General features: G+C 46.4%; 2 protein-coding genes across 3 annotated transcripts in view; both read left to right on the forward strand.

The window, feature by feature from the left end:
• The window catches only part of LOC105669986 (Dual-specificity tyrosine phosphorylation-regulated kinase 2), a 139,485-nt gene that overhangs the window by 58,810 nt on the left and 60,820 nt on the right, over positions 1-19,855 (forward strand). The gene's annotated exons all lie outside the window — the stretch shown is intronic.
• On the forward strand, positions 454-17,315 carry LOC137001088 (uncharacterized). The gene has a single exon (XM_067359152.1). The coding sequence runs from the start codon at positions 16,867-16,869 to the stop codon at positions 17,182-17,184; it is 318 nt and encodes a 105-aa protein (XP_067215253.1). The 5' UTR covers positions 454-16,866; the 3' UTR covers positions 17,185-17,315.

A 19,855-nucleotide genomic window follows, 5' to 3' on the forward strand; every position in this document is an offset into this window, starting at 1 on the left:
AATTATGCAATACAATATATTGTAGTTTTATTTTTAAAATAGATGCAAATATTTTGCAATCGATAAATAGGTGGAAGTAGACTAGTATAGTAGAAAGGATTAAGGTAAAAAATTGCAAGCGGGTGCAAGAATAAATACAATTAATGATCATTTATATAATTTATATAATTAATATTTTATTAAATGTATTTATTTTTGCGCCAATTCTATTTTAGCTTTCTCTACCCGAGAAAAAATGGTGTAATATGGTCAGATGTAAATATATATAATTAGTTATGAAAAGATCTAATAACATATGTAATTTTATATGATTATATAAGATTCAAATCTTTTCATAACTAATTGTATATATTTACATCTGATTAATTATACTATTTTTTTCTCGGATTGTCTGTTTATCTACATTTTATCGTTTAAAAAGTATCTACATCTCTTTCAGAATTACATTACGTGTATTATGTAATTAATTCTTTATTCACAATTTGTAAATCGAACGCGATTATGTATCAAATAATAGTATTCAGTGGCAATGTCAAAATAAATATGACTATAAAATTTCATTCTATGACACGAATAGCAATGCTGAATCATCAGTAAGTGTCAGAAAAACACTTTAAAATTTTTCTTTGCATGAGATAATTTTGCTATAAATTAATAATTTGTTGTAAACAAGTTTATCGACATTTAAATTATAAAAATATATACATAAATAAGTATGGTTTAATGATAAACAAGTCTCAATTATATCTATCAATAGTTTATGACTGTTTTATTATATAATTTGCATATCAAAATACATTTCAGTCACTTGGTTTAAAATTTTTGTCATTTAGTTTTAAATATTCAGATGGATGATGGAAGAATAAACACAAATCATTACGTTTAATTATGCAAATTGAATGTAATTATGTTTCATAAATATTTATTCGCAACTATATGATCCGCGTTAATGTAGAAGACTCATCAGAATGTAACCAGGAGTACACGTGGACGGGAGTGACTACATTCAGGGCCGGTTATTCCAACTTTTTGGTAGACTTTACCTCTCAGTTACCTAACATAAATATCAGTAATCCTTAGTCGGTGGTTGGAATAACGAGTAAAATTACCTTTTAATACCTCAATAACAGTTTAATTCGTGGATAAACTTTATTAACAGATAGAACAACAGTTACTGATATTTATTTTAGGTGATTGAGAGGTAAAGTCTATCAAAAGTTGAAACAACCGGCCCTCAATCACACTGTCACAACCTATCCATTCGCGTCCGAGAATGCGGGTATACAATTCTCAGGCCAGTTCGTGCGGGTATCGTCGGTGAGATTTAGATTCCCGGTAGAATTGGCTACCGTATCTTCCCCGCGTTTGCCTCTCTGCCACGTCGCCGCCTGTGTACGTTGCCACGCTAAATACTCTCCCCGGCTACGGACGGTTTAACTGTAATACAGATTCCGTCGTGCATCTAAAAAGGCTCTGGCAGCCGACCGCTCGTAAATTAGCATTTTGCATACCCTCACTTCGACGTTCGGGATTGCAAGCGAGTTGATGCTGTAACATTTATACATAGTAAATATTTGCATAATATATTTTATATAATGAGTATTTGCTTTTTTACTTTTGTATAAATGTTCGATAAATAGAAATAATTAATTTCTTTCGCGGTGGCATTCGCTCTTCGACGTTCGAGATTATATTAATTAAAATTAACAACTCATGAAAACTCAGTGCAACGGGAATTAATTTTAATATTGCATTCGCATAAAAATGATTCAATTTTTCCAATACATTAATTCGCAAAGCGTGTTTATTACTTCGTTAAACAATTTGCTTGATGCAAATGTAATTATCTCATTTAAATGGATACATTCAGAGTACGTCTGACTCATCCGAATAAGCTTCTCGTAATCAGTGATCACGTTGACGTATGGACGCTGTTGCTCTAGTATTTCCGGATCGTTCCGTGTGGATGCAAAGCTCCCGATCCCTAGAATTTAATATTTTCACGGAACTCATTTGAGTCGCTCGGCTCTCTAGTTTCCGCTTTTACCGCGTACGGGCGCTTTAATTTGAGGGAACTTTGCGAATAGGCCGTAACGACGTAATGTCGACTAATACGCGGCAGTTTGATAAGACTTTGAGTCTTAAACTTGTTTCGACACGAGGGCGTTTCTCATAACTGGAAACACGCGTCAGGCGGTTACGTTTCATACTCCGCGGAAGTGATGTGGTAAACTTAATTAGAACCGTTTATAATCCCCTAAGGAAAATATTGTGTTTTAATAACTCCAGTTCGTAACAAAATATTTTGAAAAATTCTCAAGACAGAAAAGTATGAAGAAAACGATTACTTTAATAGGTCGAATGGCGAGAGTGAAAACAAAGTTTTCACTACGAGCTGATCTATCGCTTTGTAGTCGAGTCATCTCATCTCTCTTTCAAGTTACGTAATTTGACGCTTGAATTAAGTCTCATGTTTGAATCGTGCGTTCGTGGACGCGCGTGTATACTTTGCATCTGCGAGCCACTCGCGAGTTTGAAATAATTACGCGACAAGGAACGGAAGTGCGATCGAGCCGATGAGCGCATGAGATGTAATATGATGCTGATGCCGCGATGAAGCGCTTCTTTGTATCTGCGACGTGGTATGCGTTCGACGCTTACCACGGTTGCATGCCGTCAATAATCACGGTACGTCAGACATGCTGCGCTAGTCGTGTCGTCTGTCCGTCTTTCGAAGCTACGCAATGTAGGATTTTTTTAAATAATTCGTATGAGACTGCGAATATAGGCACGGCGATGATCGGTGCGTCGTATGTAATCGACTTAGCAGCAGTGAGTGGATCAACCCTTTTCATGTAACGGGCCGTTTTTCCGTGGGTCGCCTATCATTTGACGAGTGAAATTCAAGACACCTACGATAATATGGGAGCCGCAAGGAAAAGGAAGAACCAAGAGAGGAGAAAATGTTTAGAGTCACATTTGACATTTTGCCGAAGTGTGGGTTGCCGCACTGCTTTTTTAACCGATTACGTGATAAAGGGATAGTAAAAAAAACGACATTTCAATATGATTTAATAAAGCCGACATTTTCCGCCATGCTCTGAAATTTATTCGTCCGTTACATATATAACACGTTAACGAATTCAATAGATGGGGTAGGAATTACAAATAATGTCAATGTATGCGTTCTTCGTCCCGAGGGATGCTGGAAATGCCACGCGGCGCTTCATTTGCAGCGAAAGTTCACAGTTCAGCGCACAAACTCCCGCGGATATGACAGCGTTAATTAGCACTTTCTCAAACAAATAGAGGAAAGCTCAGCGCTTCACTCTCGCAACTACATCGACGGAAAATGCGATTCCAATTCATAATCAGAAAATCGGAAATTTATTCTCGCGTTTGTTCCGCGTCGAGTTGCGCTTTGCTCGCATTAAAAGCGCTTTTAATTGATTACTTCCGCCGGAGGGCAGAAGAAATAACGGAGGCCGCGTCGTGGGTGTATATCGCGCATATCGATCTCCGTGTACAACGCGACCGAGCGTAGCGCAGCTGAAAGTCGGATATCGATGACATCGAAGTTCGCCAAGGCGTGCTTCCAGCATGAGGCATCGCCGGATGTTCTCCTGGCAGATCACGGAAGAATTCACTCGTCGTTGAAACCTGCTTCGAGATCGACAAAGAACGAGTTGATTCGACGGCGAGACGAATGAAATCGGATGCGCGAATAAACCGAATAAGATGGTTTTTATATTCGCAGAAATCGCAGTAACTAAAATGCGAGAATTGTGATAAATATATTTTAGTTTTTACTATATTCTTATTTTTTTGTAGAAAAACTTTATGATATAATCTTAAGTCTATGTGTGCTGTGTCTTAAAGGTCAAAAAGTAGCGGAAACTCGAAGGACTTGTGCAAGCGCTCGAAGCGCGAGCGAGTTATCGATTTTGTTGATACAGCGCAGCTAATCGGGAGGCGTTTACCGAGGCGTTCTCACGGGATATCTCGCGAAAAAGTTTGCTTATCACGGAAACCTGTTCCCGTCGACGTAGAAACGGAATAAAAGCCGCTCGTCTCGAGGAATGGGCGACTCGTGTCGATTAAAAGCGGAACGGCACTGCGAACACTGCGGGTTGTGCGTAACGCCTCGCGGGTTTACGGTCTATAACTTCTCTCTCTTACATCGACCATATGATAACGTATGCTTATGCGACATTTTATAGTTCATCAAGTTTTTTACACGCAAAAGAGACGGGTCTCGAATTGCGACCGCGGCCGTTTAAGCATGATTCTCGATTCGCTCGTAAAGAGGGACTTTGTTGCGCGAGGCGCTTCGAGAAACCCTCGCCAAGCGTTACAACGTTAATAGTTATCCTTAAATCCTGATATCTCGTCGAAATGCGAATGTAAATTATCCGCGTCCAGAACTCGGAAATCGAGAGAAAAGCGATAGAATTTTCAAGCTTCATCCGCCGAGTGAGCCCTCTCTGACGAGGTACACTACCGTTCATAAATATTTGTCTATCTATATCTTCTGTTTTTCAAAAATGAGATAATTACGATTTTCAAACGGAAGTCGTTTTATAAACGTTGGGAAATCTTGAAATTCTATGAGCGAATGAAAATTTTCGAACAAATGATAATTGATGATTCATCCGAAAATCCTAAAAATAACATCGCTTAGAAAATCGGCAGAAGATTGAAAGATTCTATGGGTGCGCGAAAACTTACGAGTAAATTAAACCCGATGACACATCGCAGAGTCGTCCCGGAGATTGAAAGATTGCAAATTCTATGGGTGCGCGCAAATACTTCCGAGCGATGGAGTCCACTACATCCCCAGCGCCGTCGAGACAGAAAGTTGCTGCCCACGAGGGGCGCCCGATGGCAGAGAAATTCACTTAGCTCCAAGTCCCATCGGTCGTATCCTCGACCGACGGCGGCAGACAAGAGTGGCGTACGTGAGTCAGGGCTAAGCGCGAGTAGGTCGACGGATGATGCGTGGACGGATCGGGTGAGGGTCGTCGTCGGCGGAAGCGGGGCGACCGAGCGAGGCCGACATCGACTTCTCTCGCGGCGGCGAGGACGGTGCGAGTCAGGTCACGAACACCAGGGGAAACACACAACGGGAGGGAGCGAGAAGAAAAAAAAAAAAAAAAAAAAGAGAAGAACGTCGGGGTTGGGCGCCGGGATACAGGCGGCAGGACGGACGGCGGGGAGGACGTCGAGTGGAGGACACACGACAGGGCGGAAGAGAGAGAGAGAGCGGGATAGGGTGGTGTATCCATCGCCGTCGAGGGTGGAGAAGGACCTGCGCGCGAATTTCCCGCGTTCACCCAACCTCATATTGATCCCACCCCAACGAACACCCTCGTTCTTGCGAGAGGAGGAGGGGTAGCTGTGGGACGCGGAAGGGAGGCCCGGCGCAGGGTGGTTCGCCGGCGTATAACGCCGGACCGCGGGTGAGAGCGAGCGAACGAGTGAGTAAGCGAGGGACGAAGGGAGAGAGAGAGAGAGAGAGAGAAAGAGAGAGTCGCAGAATCGCGGGCGCGCATCGAGGGTGGTCCAGCGCGCGCGGGAGTCGTCGTGCTCCGATCGGGATTCGCGAACGTGTCGTCGCGTCGCCGTCGTCGTCGTCGTTATCGTCGGCGGTATCGTCGGTGGTGTTGTGCACCCGTTATCCTTACCGGAGTCAGATTGAGTTTTAACGCGAGTCCACCGGTTGGTGCGCCACCCCCGTCGTTCGACGCTCTCGCAACGTGCGCGCGTGTGGCGGAAGGAAGTTTCGGGAAAGTTTCGAACGTGGGCAAATTGGGAAAGTCAAGCGGCAAAAGTGCGCGAGTGTGCGATTTGGTCGACGACTTGGTTTGTTTCGGCACCGCTCTAATACGGGCCGGCTCTAGCCAGCAGCATCTCTCGCGTAGCGCTCCGTCGTTCGTGGTTTTAATGAGATTTTCTCTCCTTTCTAACCTCCACGATTATGACGTAGAAGAGAGTAATTTTTATCACCGGGTAAATTTCATCACTTACCGAGATCGACCTTAACGTCGCTGCCTAGATTTACGATCGGCGTGGCGACACGGCCTCGTGCGAAGCCATCGCCAGCGAGAAAGCACGTAAGCGCGAGTGCGAAACTGTTTATGAGGCACTTTCGTGTGTCTTTTTTTTTTCATTTGTGTCCGTTTTACTACCATTTTACGTCGAAGACGAGGTTAAGGAGGAAGTAACGCTCGAATCGGCGTTCTCATCCCGCTTGGTAATCGAGTTTGCCGATCCAGTTTACGGACTCCTTTGAAACGAGTTCGTTGTCATTCGCCGGCGTGAGTCACACGACGATAAAATTAAAATTTCTCAGAATGTGACGCGAAATAATTTAGTCTCGATTAAATTGAAACAGAAATACGCGCTTTATTGTAAAGATTAAGAATCGACAAGCCTGAGGTCGATTGTGCGTCGCTTTATGCAAATAACGAGAACACGAAACCGCATCCATTTGGCGACAAACCATGTCGGACTGATTAAATTGTTCAAGAGGCGTATGCCGCTCAACGGCACGGGTCTCTTGAATTGACCCAGTAGCTGCAAATTAGTTCTGAAACTATACCTGTTGTGTTGGGAAACGGCCTTATGCAGCGACGAACCTGAAACAACTTGTAATTTGATTCCGATGATCGATACGCCAAGTATAATCACGCGTAATCGCCGAAGTGACTCGCCGAATTAATCTCGCGATCAACGAAATTACAGCTGCAGCCGGCGTTATTTAGGGTAAACGTATTATCGCGTCATTACGTATTGCAATCGCAGCGCGATCGATATTCCGAATAATTTTTCGACTCGTGCCTTTTTCACGTATGGTATGCATACAATAGCCGCGTGCGTCGGCTCGATTGCATCGTGCGCGATCGCGTGCGGCAAACTCGCGTGGTCCGCGATCTGCGACGATCTACTGGCGATCTATATAGCGTCTACGGCGATCATGCCGCAGCCGTGACCGATGCTTTGTGACACGGAACAATCTGCGTGGCCTCGTTTGGCGGTCAGAAAAAAAAATCGATGCGACCACATTTGAATACGTTTCTTAATCCGAATATATTACTCAATCACACTTTTTTCTCCGTCTTTTTTCTCCGATGTCAGTTGTAAGTAACGAGTCAGCTTTCCAAGCGAGGGAGAGACAAGGGGAGAGGCGCTTTAAACTCTTCAGGAAAGTTGGCACGAACGTTGACACGGAGTTGAAAGTAAATCGGGTATGCGATATAAACAGGGATTACCATCTGTCGGATTTAATGAGCCATAATATAGTATAATACTCCAAACGGCGCTCTTTGCTTCGCAAAATGCACTCCGCCGACCGCATAAAACCTTTCGTCGTTGCGTTGTAGGCGCTGTATTTACTGCCGCGGATAAATTGTTCGTGCATGACACTCGCATTTTTGTCATCGCATGCGAGCGAAAATTTATGAAACGCTGATAAATCCCGGTTTCGCAATTAAATACATCTCGATCGTTTAATGCTGCATTTAATTACAGACGGATTATTCGGCTCTTCAATTGAAATTGCCTCGGGTAAATATCTGTCGGTGTTGCAGGTTATACATTGCCATGATCAATAAGATAACAGTAATCGTATTGCGTTAACAGATTTGCGATAAAAGAATCTCCAGAGAAATAATTCCAATTCTATTTCTCAGCGATTTAATTGACTATTTCGGTATCGCGAATAGAGATTGAATAGTTGGAGAAGTAGTTCGATGTCACAATTAATAGATTCTCCAGCATCACAAGTTCCATCGCACACGGGATCCAGAGTAGTCGATAAATTCCAATAGCGAGCGGGAATAACACAAGGATGCACTTCGGCAGAGCCTTGGATTCTGACGTATAATTCCTCGCCGGTGTTTTCCCGAGCCTCTCACGAGTACTGGAACGAAACGGAACATTCTCGTCGCCGAGAATCAACACGGGACACATTTCGCCTCGTGAGACGTCGGGGTTTCACCCGCCGACGATCGATCGATCGCCCGCTTCGCTGTCCTCGTCGTCGTCGTCGTCGTCGTCGTCGCGGTCGGCATTTCGCTTTCGCAACAATACCCGGAATCTCGTTTCGCGCGGCTCAGACTCGCTCATAAATACGGCTGAGGTGCGTAAAAGTCCGCGGGCCCGCGCGCGGTCGTGACGTCCGCGATAAAGCCAAGTGGCGAGCGCGAAATATACATATACGAATGCCCGAGTATGACTCAAGCGGACGCGTTGCGAAAGAAATTCGTTCGTGCCTCGCCAGATACGGACCCATTTCGCCTGTTTAAGAGCTATAAGCGAGTAATCGGAGATCTACGAGCATTACAGACACCTACGAAAACATTTCAGACCTGAAAAGAGAAAGAAATGCATTGTGGTATCCGATGTGACGTCGTTTTGATTTCTCAAAAATATTTATATAGATCCCGATGAAGATTTTAAAACGACTCTGCTTAAACCCATCAGTGGGAAAAGGGACGTAGCATGGTCTTGAAGGCGCATTTCTTTCGCTGATGAAGGTTCCGAAGAAGCAATTAATGCGTTAACCCTTGCCTTGTGTAAAGTGGACCATTTGTGCCCACATTGTCATATTTGAACGGATGCTTTCGACCGCTCATAATTAAGATTCGTTTAATATAACGTGTTATTAAACACTCATGGGAATATTCATTCAGAAGCGTTGTATTATTAAAACTGGAAGTAATATTTGCGGTATCTTTGTGAAGTTGAATGTCTATCTACTGTGTCGTGTCTGGAGAAGTGCTTTCGAGAACTCGCAATCGAGTTTTATTCAATAAGCGTCTTTGTGAGAAGATTAATTCCGAACACGGAGAAAATTTTGAAACAATACTCGTTGAGTGGAAAACTTTTATAAATGTCTTTCTGCACTGAAATTGTTTCGGTGCTCCCGACGGATTTTTGTTAGAGCTTCGAGTACACGCGGGGGCGAAGAAAGGGAACAAGAGACAAGGATAAAGAGATCGGCGAATGATCCGCGAATGCACTGATCGAAAGTGGCCGCACATGCGCGTCGGGCGCACAGACACGATAAATCATTAACCGGGCGTGTTTATTGGCCATGCTCGAGCAAATCCCGGCTGGTGGTTGATTTATGTCCGGCTCCGATCTCGATCGGCCGGCGATCGATCGCTCGTGACTCGCGGAATCGGGCGCAACAGGCGGACCCGGGTGCCCGATACGGAAGCTCGAAGGAGCGAAATTAGATTCGAGATCGAAGTGGGCGCGAGTGCTTTCGTGGGAAGAAATGAAAAAGAGCGCAATGGAAAAAAAAAATCAACGTTTATACATGTATAAACCGGTGAAACATTCCGCGTTATCGAAACACGACCGGACGCTTCGTATCGTCGCGAGATTAAGCGAAATAAAACATTTTTTGCGTCGCAAATTTTTGTTTTGCGACTCAGCTCGAATTTTGCGTGAAATATCTTGTTTGGAAAATGGCGATGTCAAAAAGAGGCGTTCTTCGCGTCGAGACCTTGACAGCTTAGGCGCTAGAAGAAGGGAATGGAGAAATTGTTTGCCAGGAATATGCATTACGTGCGACGTCGACATCAATTTCTCACCCGGTTCCATTTTCCGATCGAGCTCCACAGGTTACGCGATGTAAATCAGGCCGACCCACCGCACGCCGTCCGGTATTGAAGTTCTGTGTACGGCCATGGAGTAAACTGTCACGGACGCGGGCTATCTCCATTCTTCCTCGACACGTGTGCGCGATAAAGCGCACGCGATAGTCTTGCTCGGTATTACGACGTTTGTACTTTTCACGAAATGTTCGAGCGTTGCATTCGGAATTAGATGTTTCATAGTCTGTCTGTTTTACATTCGTGCCTTAAATATGTATATATGTATATATATGTATATATGTATATATATATATATGTGTATATATTATACATATTTATTTACATGTATATATGTTATGTATATATATATTATATATTATTTACATGTATATTATACATATTTATTTTTTTATTCTGCATATTATACATATTTATTCTTTTATTCTGCTTTACAGAATATATGTTTTAATTGAATATAGGGCAGAGAATGTAGAATTTTTTACTTTATCATATGTGGGAAATCTCTCGGATATTCCGGCTTGGTATTCGTGAAAAATGCAGTCTGGAAATTTCCAGCGAACGGCACTCGCGCGTAATTCGTCGAGCTTTTATGCAAGGATCTGCCATAATCCTTTCACGTGCCGCAAATGGGTACAGTTTGTCTCCGCCGCTTCGTGATGTTCTTCCATTTTACTCTTGCGTATTCTGCTTCTCGCAAACAAGCATTGTCTTTCCAGCTTCCGAGTTTATTGACGATTGCTAGCAATGATAAAAAGAGAAAATAGACGAAACCTATGAAAATAAGTTTTCCTGGTTGATTCGATTCGTTACGCGAGAATCGTGGAAAATCGTAAAATGTACTTTCAAGGTCGCGAAGTCGTTTTGTGGGGATTCGATAAATCGTTTCGCGCAATCGGGATGCGGCAGTTAGCGCGAGTAAATGTTCGGTCGGTGAAATCGCTCGCTTGCGATATAAACTGTGGCGTGTTTACAACTCCGCCAACTTCCACCAAACGCTTGACCAAAGCCATAGAAAAGTGGCACGCGGAAACAAGTTTTTCTGGGGCACGAGCGTGTATTTTCCTAAATCGTATTACGGAATTATGGTACTTTGTTGCGTTACGACGTAATGAGAACGTCGCACGCTCATTATATGAATTGAGACCGCGCCCGTCAACTCGCTATTGTCATCCTCTAACTTAATCCGATATCATTTTGTCGCATTGTCGTCGGATCAACGATAACCATCGCATAAACTCGCATTCTGCCGACTACGCGGTATACGTTTAATAAGAATAGATTTACAGCTGATAAATCTCCTCGACGATTTATCGTCGTCCAGGAAGAACGAATTGAATTCCGCGGCTTACGATTTTTCCAATCGCCATTTCGATTCCATCTAACGTGCGCTTTTTACTTCTTTGCTCGTTCGACCACTGATTTTCTTCCGTTCGAGCTGCTTGGCACTCGTCACTTACCCGATCCTATTCAAGACTGCTCGTTCACTCGTTATTACCTTCGACTTGCGTCCATGCTTATCTCGAGAGCTCGAAGGTGACAGTTTGTCCGTCAATTCACTTCCGTTTTAAACGACGTAAAAACACGCAGAAGAATCTGATAAAAAACTCTAGCTCTGATTATTTTCTAAAATAACTAATTTATTATTTAATATAAAGTTTAATAAAAGCTAGATTATCATAATCACTATTTTAGACAGCGTGCGGAATAATAAATCGGAAGCAATTGTCCATCGCGAGAAGGTCAGATCCTTCAGTCGAAAATAGACGCGGTGTCGAAAGGATTGACGGGTGGGTGTCGAAGGTTGCCGTCTAAAACAACGCGCCGCGAGGCTCGCTCCGGGAATAAAAGTACGAGAAGGTTCTTAGATGGCCGGCGGATAAGAGAGAGGCCGATCGGTCCCGTGGAGTTCGTTATTACCCGATTATCGCTGTTACCGGGCTAATCTCGGCGCGGCAGCCACCCCGCAGCAGCAGCAACGACGGCAGCAACAGCGGCTTTTGCACTTAGCACTTACGTGGCGGCCGGCATTACGGCAATAACGAGCGACCCCCATCACGTAACCCCACTTAAAGAGCCGGAGTCGCTACGCGCGCAGGAAGGGCGGCAGGGAGGAAGAAAGGGAAAGAACGACGGTATCTCGACCTCCACCCGATGAGAGTTAACTGTATAACGGACGGGACTTGCGCTCGTGTTTAACCGTGAACGCCGCGGGGCTAATAGAAAATACACACCGCCGGCGCTCCCTGTTGTAGCAGTTGTGCCCCCCTTTATTAATATCGACGTTTCGTGCGATGCCGACATTAATCGCGTAATCGGGCTCCGCTTCGGTTCTCGAGTGTATCGCGGATCATACCATACCGAGCGAGACGGCTGAGGATCTCTCGGCTCTCCCTATCACGCGAGTTCGATCGCGCGCCGCTTTTCAGGATTTCCTCCTTCTCCCCCTCCCCCTCCCCCTCGATTGGAGGACAAGAGTGAAGCCGCCGCGTCCCTCTCATTCGACATTGCAATTTCGCGAAATTACGATGGATCGCGGAATAAAATATTCCGTTCTCTCATCATATCGCGCGAGGAGAGTTGGTACTCGAAATTTATAGCGCGCGGATTTAACGCGCGATAAAAGTGCGGTAAATGTGCTATTTGTGTCTTCTTACCAAGTTTCTCACGGTGTTTTAACTTTTGCGACATGGGAGCGGCGAGCGCACTGAAAAACGGATTTAGAGACGCGGCGACCGAGGAGATGTCGCGCGTCGCGGCAGCGTATCGTCGAATTATCACCGCGCGTAATTGCTTGCGCCGAGCGCCGAGTTGGCGGTACACGCGAGTCCCCGGGATACGACGGGGCCGTGTCGCACGGCATACCAACTTAAATGGGCCGGCGCTTTATAGATGTCCGTTAATAAACTGCATTATGCCGCCTGCGCCTAATTGATTAATGAGAAATTACGAGACGGGATCCCTGCGCACGCGGAACGACGGTATAACGGGCGTTCCCTCAGGGGGATGACCCAGCCTAGTCCGTCGCTTGAAAAACGAGTGAAACCGCGTTAATTAAATCCACAATGTGTAATCTCGCTCCCAAGGTTCCGCCTGCTGTTTCTGCCCCGTTCCTTTTTTTTTGTCTTTTTTTTTGTCCGCGTACTTCGAACGCGAAATCACGCGTCATGAAAATATACCCCGATCAACCGTGACTTTGATTGAGTTTACAATTTTTTGTCTGATTGTTATGCAGAGTAAAATACAGAAGAGCAATTAAGCTTTTGATATTGCTTCGGGAGCTCTTTTTAGCTCGACGAACACGACAGAACGAGCGGTATTAATTTTTTCCTTCTCTTTGTTTTCGATTACGTTTAACGGAGAGGAACGTATTCCCGGCAGTGAGTCTTCACATTCTCCGAAGATTAACGGCGGCAGTAAGATCGAATCCCGGCAGTATCGGCAGTTTCTCACTATTAAGCGCAAGATCTCCCGGTAGGATTCCGCCACAATCCAGCCGGCGTTCGAGCGGGGAGTAACTTCCGGTATTTTTGCGCGCGTACCTGCCTATAGTCTCCACCCTTTAATTATCCGCAGCTTGACGCCGAGTAGTTAGACGCCGGATAGTAACGTTGTCATTATGATTGCAAGGGAGCGAATGAGACTACCGTGTCTCTCTCTTCTACGTTTTCTTCTCTTCACCATCTTCTCGCCTCGTCTTTCTTTTATTGCGACCCTCGCGATTCCCTCTCACGTTGAAAACGCCACGAGAGTCATTGTCCAGCGCCCAGTTCAAGATCCGTTCTGCGAAACGCACGACAAATCCTGTTACCGATTTTTTTTCGCGATCGCACGCCACCGAAGCGTTTCGGAAGTTTTCGAAACGTATTTAATCGCGATGCAAATACTCACGCTACGAGCGCTAAAGAGTATTAATTTCTCCTCAGTGGAGTTCGAGTGGTAGATAACTCTATCGACCTAGACCCGTTACTGTATCAGCGTCAATAAAACCATCGTTTCGCCGTGTGAGATCCCAGTCGTAAAGTGGCATTAAGTGCCGTCTTTAAGTAAGCGCGTCAAGTGAACGCGTACGCGAGTCCTCGGAGTCCTTTGTTCGCCACGCCGGACACTGCCCGGATCGCCATGAATTTACGAGCCGGCCAACGAGATACCGGCAGCCGATCGTTTCTTACCGGGTTCGCGACTCTATCGCGAATGAAGTGCGCAATAATATGTCGCCTGTCGTAAAAATCACGGCTGGATCGTAAAGCATCGTCGTTGAAACAATGACGACAGGTGGGCGCGTCGCGTCGCGTCGCGGGACGCGGATACTCTTCTCGTCGAAAGGACCACGGCCCGTGGGCGTCCCGGCGTCCTAATAACTTTTATTCCCCGCCAACGTGATTTAGGTGCACATCGCTGGTCGCCGATTTACACAAAGGATCTCGACGGTGCACTGACCGTCCTTTCGAGAGAGAAGAGACCCAGACTCGCTCGGCAGCGGCAAACCCGCGCGCGCCCTTGAAATTCCTCTCCCGCGAATACCTGCGGCTGCAGCTTTCGGCCGCTCGTGCGCGCGCGCGCGCGCGAGAGAGAGAGAGAGCATAAAGTAAGATAAAGCTCCGTAAAACGCGCGTAACGTTTTTTTCCTCTCCGCGGGACAACGAGATCGTGGCGGATTTTACGCGTGTGCACCCATAATTTTCTCCGCCGATCGCCGATTTAAGCTTCGTAAATTTTTAAATGCTTTTGTGAAACGCTTTAATACGCGCGGATACGACCGGGCCGGGATCTCTCTTTCCCTCTTTCCCTCGCAGTCTCTTTCTTCGGGTCTTTAACCGGCCGAACCGTCACCCCCTCTGTCTCCGCTCGGTTACCTGGCCGGTCAGGACCCGCTCTACCACGAAAGTGCCACGTCGAGTCGCGCTTGAGAAGGGATCTCACTCTTCTAAGAATCTCGCCTACCTTTTATTGTCAACTTCGCAGTCCGTTAAAACCCGCCATCAGATTATGGTGACTGAAAGCAAGGATAAAAAGAAACTACATAATCTCTGCTTTATTAAGATAATATTTTTTATCGTCAAAATTTGCAACGAAAGCGGCGTTTAACCTTTTCCGGCGCGAAGCACGTAGGCTCTCTCTGTGCCCCGCGTTCTCCCGCTGCATTTTCGATGCTGCGCACCTCGTGTGGTCCACGCTCGTGCGATAGATACTCCGCGTCCACCCACCGATGCGCGCGAATGGCAGTCTCGGGTTTCAGACAGTTCCTTCCCAAAAAGAGCAACCGCAACACACACGTATACACGGACAACTGCCTCCTAGATGTTGTATGCAAATTCGCTCGCCTCCTAGCCGGCAACCGCCAGACGTCGGGTATATGAATCACGCCGCGACGAGAGGCCGCTGCCTCATAACAGGAAATCCGTCCCCGCGCGCGAAGATCGTGCAGATTCAAACAAAGACCGCTCGCATTCCCCCCTTTCTGCCCCCCCACGTGTCCCGCCCTTCGGCTTTTTCATCGATCGGCCGCGTCCCACGCGCGCGAAGAAAGCCTCCAGGCTTTCGAAACGTGGGAACTGATATCGTCCGCGAAAAAATTTCAATTAGTGATTTCTATAACGTATATACAATATCAATGTTTTGTATGCGAGTTTAAAAAAAAAAACTTTTAATTTATTTGCAATTCAAACTCAATGAACAATTTCAAACTTCGATACCCTGGCGTGAGAATACATATCTGTATTCAAAAGCCTGTAAAACGAAAATGGATACGGAGATAACAATAAACGAAACGAACAAGTTCATGTTTTCTCGACGGTGACACTTTGCGACACTGACGTCACCCTTTGGAATCGCGTACCAAAACGAGTACCGAGTGGTCTTTGACGCGCGTTGCACTTTCACTTCATGTACCAATCCAGGAACTCGTCCGCGAGGTAACTTCCATCGCGAGGGTTAGCGCGCGGGCGGATCGAGCAATCGACATATTTACTCTCGCGGAGCGCACTTGTGGACATTTTCAGTTCTCTCATCCTTCTAGGAAAAAAAAAAAAATCGAGATAAAAAACATTTAGGCTTGCAAGAAGTACAATTGCTTTTTAAAAGAGCGAGTCTCTTTATTGCTTTCGTGTAGGACTTAACTGTCAGACCGTCTTTTAAATCTGCCTATGAATGTAACCCCTGTCTCTCCGCGCGTAGTTTAAAATGCCCGACTGCGGCGTGCCAGCCGCAAATTTGCATTCGCGGTATCCTGCGCCGCGGCGATCGGTGACGGATGGCACAATAAAACAAACGGTGGTTCGCAGTAGACGCAACGGAATGAACAGCCGTTTATCAGCACGTAACGAAGATGGTCACGCGACCTCACGGTTCGCATATAATGACCGTGGCGAGGCCGCGTAACTGCCCTCCGTCGATATACGATGTTCGCCGTTGCTTCCATTTTCCCCGCGAAACGGTCGTCTTCCCTCGCGTCGCGGAAAAATCGCCGGTGCAATCGGGTCGGCGTTGCGCGGAAAATTAGTAGCACGAACTTGCGTGATCGATACAATCGCGTGAACTCGTGTGTTTTTCCTCTCGCGAATTGACCTCGAAACCGATTGATTGCGTCTTTCAACTTAGCGCAGGTTTTTTTTTAAATTAAAATTCTTTGTGTTGACGATTTGCGACATTCTTATTCGTAAAACTTGATAGGGTGTCTCAGAACATCCGGCGGTTCTAGAACATCCTATGCGAATTTTATAAATTATCTTCTTCTGCTAAAGCTTGTTGGTGTGCGCGAAATCTTAAAACAAGTCTAAAATGTGCAGAGATAATTCGTGAGACCTGCGGAAATCCCAATAAATCATTATAGTTTGAAATATTCTTGAGTGTGTTCGTATCAAAATACGACTCTTTTCACCGCTCAAAGGCGGCGAACATTTGGATGTGATGGTTCACGACGCTGGAAAATCTCGACAGATCATCGGAATCATTCGTGACGTTTCGGAGACGAGCTTTGAGGAAGGAATATTGAATCTGTGAAGAAGACGCGAGATCTCGATGGCGAGATAAGAGTATTCATCGAATCCAAGCACTCTGCAGATGGAGCTTTCGGTTTGCCCTGCAAAATCCGAAAAAACCGAAGAAATGTTACCTTAGTGATTCCACGTTACTGTGTAACCTGCTTAGTGACGATTGTACGAGCTAATTACGAGGAATCTTTAATCCGACGAGAAAGAGAGAGAGAGAGAGAGAGAAGAGCAGCGACGGTGCTCCTGCGAGGATGGACGCTTTGGAACTACAAGCGGCCTTGGTGAAGCTGGACCCGGCCACCACGGTGACGCCGATCGGCACCACCGTGAAGCTGGTGCCTCATCACCGGGTCGCCTTCACCGTGAACATCGACGACGAGAGTGACATGACACTGACGGATACGGCGCGGGACGCCGAGAAGTCGCCGGCCGAGTCGTCGGCGACGTCGAGGAAGACGCCGGGCAACTGCGCGAGCGGTTTGACGACGGCGGGTCATCAGAATCATCATCAGAATGGCGGCGGTCAGCAAATAGGTGTCTCCAAGTGCGGCATCGTCGAGGTCAGGTGACGCCAGCCGCCCTGCTACGGCGTCAACATGATTTACCATACTTATCCGCCGCACCGCGGCAGCAAGCACCACGCCAAACATCACGCCAAGGAGAAGAGGCACCATCATCATCACACTATGCACCATCAGCATCACAGAGCTCATGTGGTAAGTCGTAGTCGAGTTACGCGCGGACAAAGAGACGGCGATGACGATGACGTCGTCGTCGCGCGCGCGCGCGCGCGAAGAAATCTCTATTGTCTGCGCTTAGAAGGTCGTTCAGCCGCTCCGCGTGTGACGCGCTGCATGCAAGAATCATTTTATTAGCGATGAATACGTTTCTTGCTACTTTGCCGAAAAATTTTTCATCGCACTTTCGCGTCAATAAGGCGAGAAGCAATAAAAGCGGGGCGCAAAGCGGGAGAAGGAAATTTCGCAATCCTTTAATAACGCATTCGATTCTCCCCGCAACAATTTCGCGCCAGCATCCGGACGCCACAAAGGACGCTTTGCGCGAAATTCGGAACTCGTCCGAAGGCTTTTATAGAATTCAATAAGAGATGGAGGCGTCGTAGTAACTCGTATTTTCCCGTTGCCCTCTCGAGAAGCTTAGCTCGCCGCCGGCACTTGTATAATGCATTTCGTTCAACCGCACACTCGCTACAAAACACGAGCGTATCTCGAAAGATATTACGTTCCGTATTCCGATGGTGTAAAGGATAAATAATATATTACAAGGAACTTTACGCGGCGCGAGAGAAAGAGACGGCGAGAGAAGACGGATCACATGCGCCGTGAAAAGATCGAATTTATTCGTCGTTTCAAAATATTCTTCATGCGCCTTTCAAATTTTCGTTTATCAAATTTTATCCAATACAAATGTAATATTTATCGTTGACGTTCACCGCAATAATTCACATATTCCTGTCATCCGCGTAAAAGCGACGTGTGCAGCTTAATTAAAATTAATGCTGCGCATGTTGAAATTGAGAATTAAATTTGTATATTCGTTTCGAGCGGGATGAAAATTGAGATTAAAACCGAGCGGACCGCGTCAAAATTAATACCTAAGCAGTCGCGCAAAAATCTACGCGCGGTTTAATATCGCCGGTCGCTCATTTCGCGCAGCGTCGAATTAAATATTCCGCGCCGGTCCGACCATCGTTTGTCCGTGCCTTATCGGACCACTCTTTATCCATTGAATACACCCATTGTGTGCTCCTCGCTTCGCGCAGCGAGCCGTGCGTTTCCTTTATGAGTTTTTTCGCGCGCAACGGTTCCTCGCAGTGACGAATGTGTATCACCGAGTCAGCGGACAATGCGACACGCTCTGGCTGGCGTTCTTGTTCGCTTCGCGCACGTTAGGCTACCGTGTCCGCGCGCATAATTCGCGATACAGAGGACGAGCGCGCATTCCGTGACGGAATACATACGGTACACGCCAGGGCGGTCTCTCTTGTCTGGCTAGCGTAAGCAGCCGCTCTCGGCAGCCACTTTATTTTCCTAGCGGTAGTTTCGCGGAGAGATAATTAACGAGCCTGCAAGAGCAATCAGCCGCGTGTTGCGCGTTAACTTGGTCCCTTGTACGTCCACGAACGGCAGATTAGTATGTTAATTTTTAACGGGGCTCCTCTATTTCTCTCTCTCTCTTTCTCTCCTCGTCGCAATCCGCGCGCCCACGCGCGGGAGCAACACACTTTCTCAGAAAAAAGGACGCGCATACAAGATGAGAGCCTTAAAATAACGAGAAACGTTAATTTTATTTGCATTTCATTAATTCTGCGAGACTTTACGGCGAGTCTCTTGTGGTATCTTTATTTTCTTTAAAAATATTTATTCACGTCCGCGAAAAAATCTCGGAGGATTTACTTTAATCGGTGATCAGGTTTATTTCTTCGGGGAATGATTGTCGGTGATCAAATTGCTCGGTGACTCGCGTTTGCGATCAAATACAAAAGACACTCTAATTGTGAGCTCTGTGAAGAAGTACCGAGCAGACGGATTCGTCGAGGGTGGGATCGCGCAAACACACTGTGTGTGACGCGCGTCGGCGTGTGTGGGCGGATCTCGAGTACGTGTGCACACCTTGGCGAACGCGCTACACTTAAGCGGGACGTAATAGGCCTATCGCAAGCCACTTGTCTATTCCGCCGTCAGACCGTCGCCCGCGGGCGGCCGACGTTAATAGACGCGTTTCCAGAATCGCGAGACGACGAAGACGCTCACAAGCGACGCATCGCGCCGTAGTTCGCCAGCGTCTCATTCAAATAATTGCCGTTCGAGCAGCGCTTATTTGATTTCCGCGAGATCTCCGTATGGCGGACGAATCGCATAGACGAGGCTGCAAACGTATTAAATTGATAAATAAATAAATCTCACGTGTATATTCGATATTTACATTGGCGCATTGGTTTTCCGTAATTCGCATAATCGCAGGCATATTTAATGACGTGCAACGTACGTTCGCTTTATTGCGCGCGGCGCGTAAATCATGCACGCTAAGCCGAGAGCGAGCCTGTGCTCCTCGTCGCTTCGGAGGCGAGCGCCCGAGACTTTTCCCTCTCGAAACACAATCGACCGGTATCCGCTATCGACTCGTCGTCGGCGCGGTATTGAATACTCGAGTAGGAGGAGATGCTGCGAGCGTATCTCGCGTGTGTACATATGCACATATGGCGAGGCACATCGCTGC

Source organism: Linepithema humile, chromosome 7, assembly GCF_040581485.1.
Source record: "Linepithema humile isolate Giens D197 chromosome 7, Lhum_UNIL_v1.0, whole genome shotgun sequence".
Classification (NCBI taxonomy): Eukaryota; Metazoa; Arthropoda; class Insecta; order Hymenoptera; family Formicidae; genus Linepithema; species Linepithema humile.

What these genes read in the sequence shown, in the direction of transcription:
- LOC137001088 (XM_067359152.1), top strand. Translation starts at nt 16,867, where the DNA reads ATGGACGCTTTGGAACTACAAGCGGCCTTGGTGAAGCTGGACCCGGCC.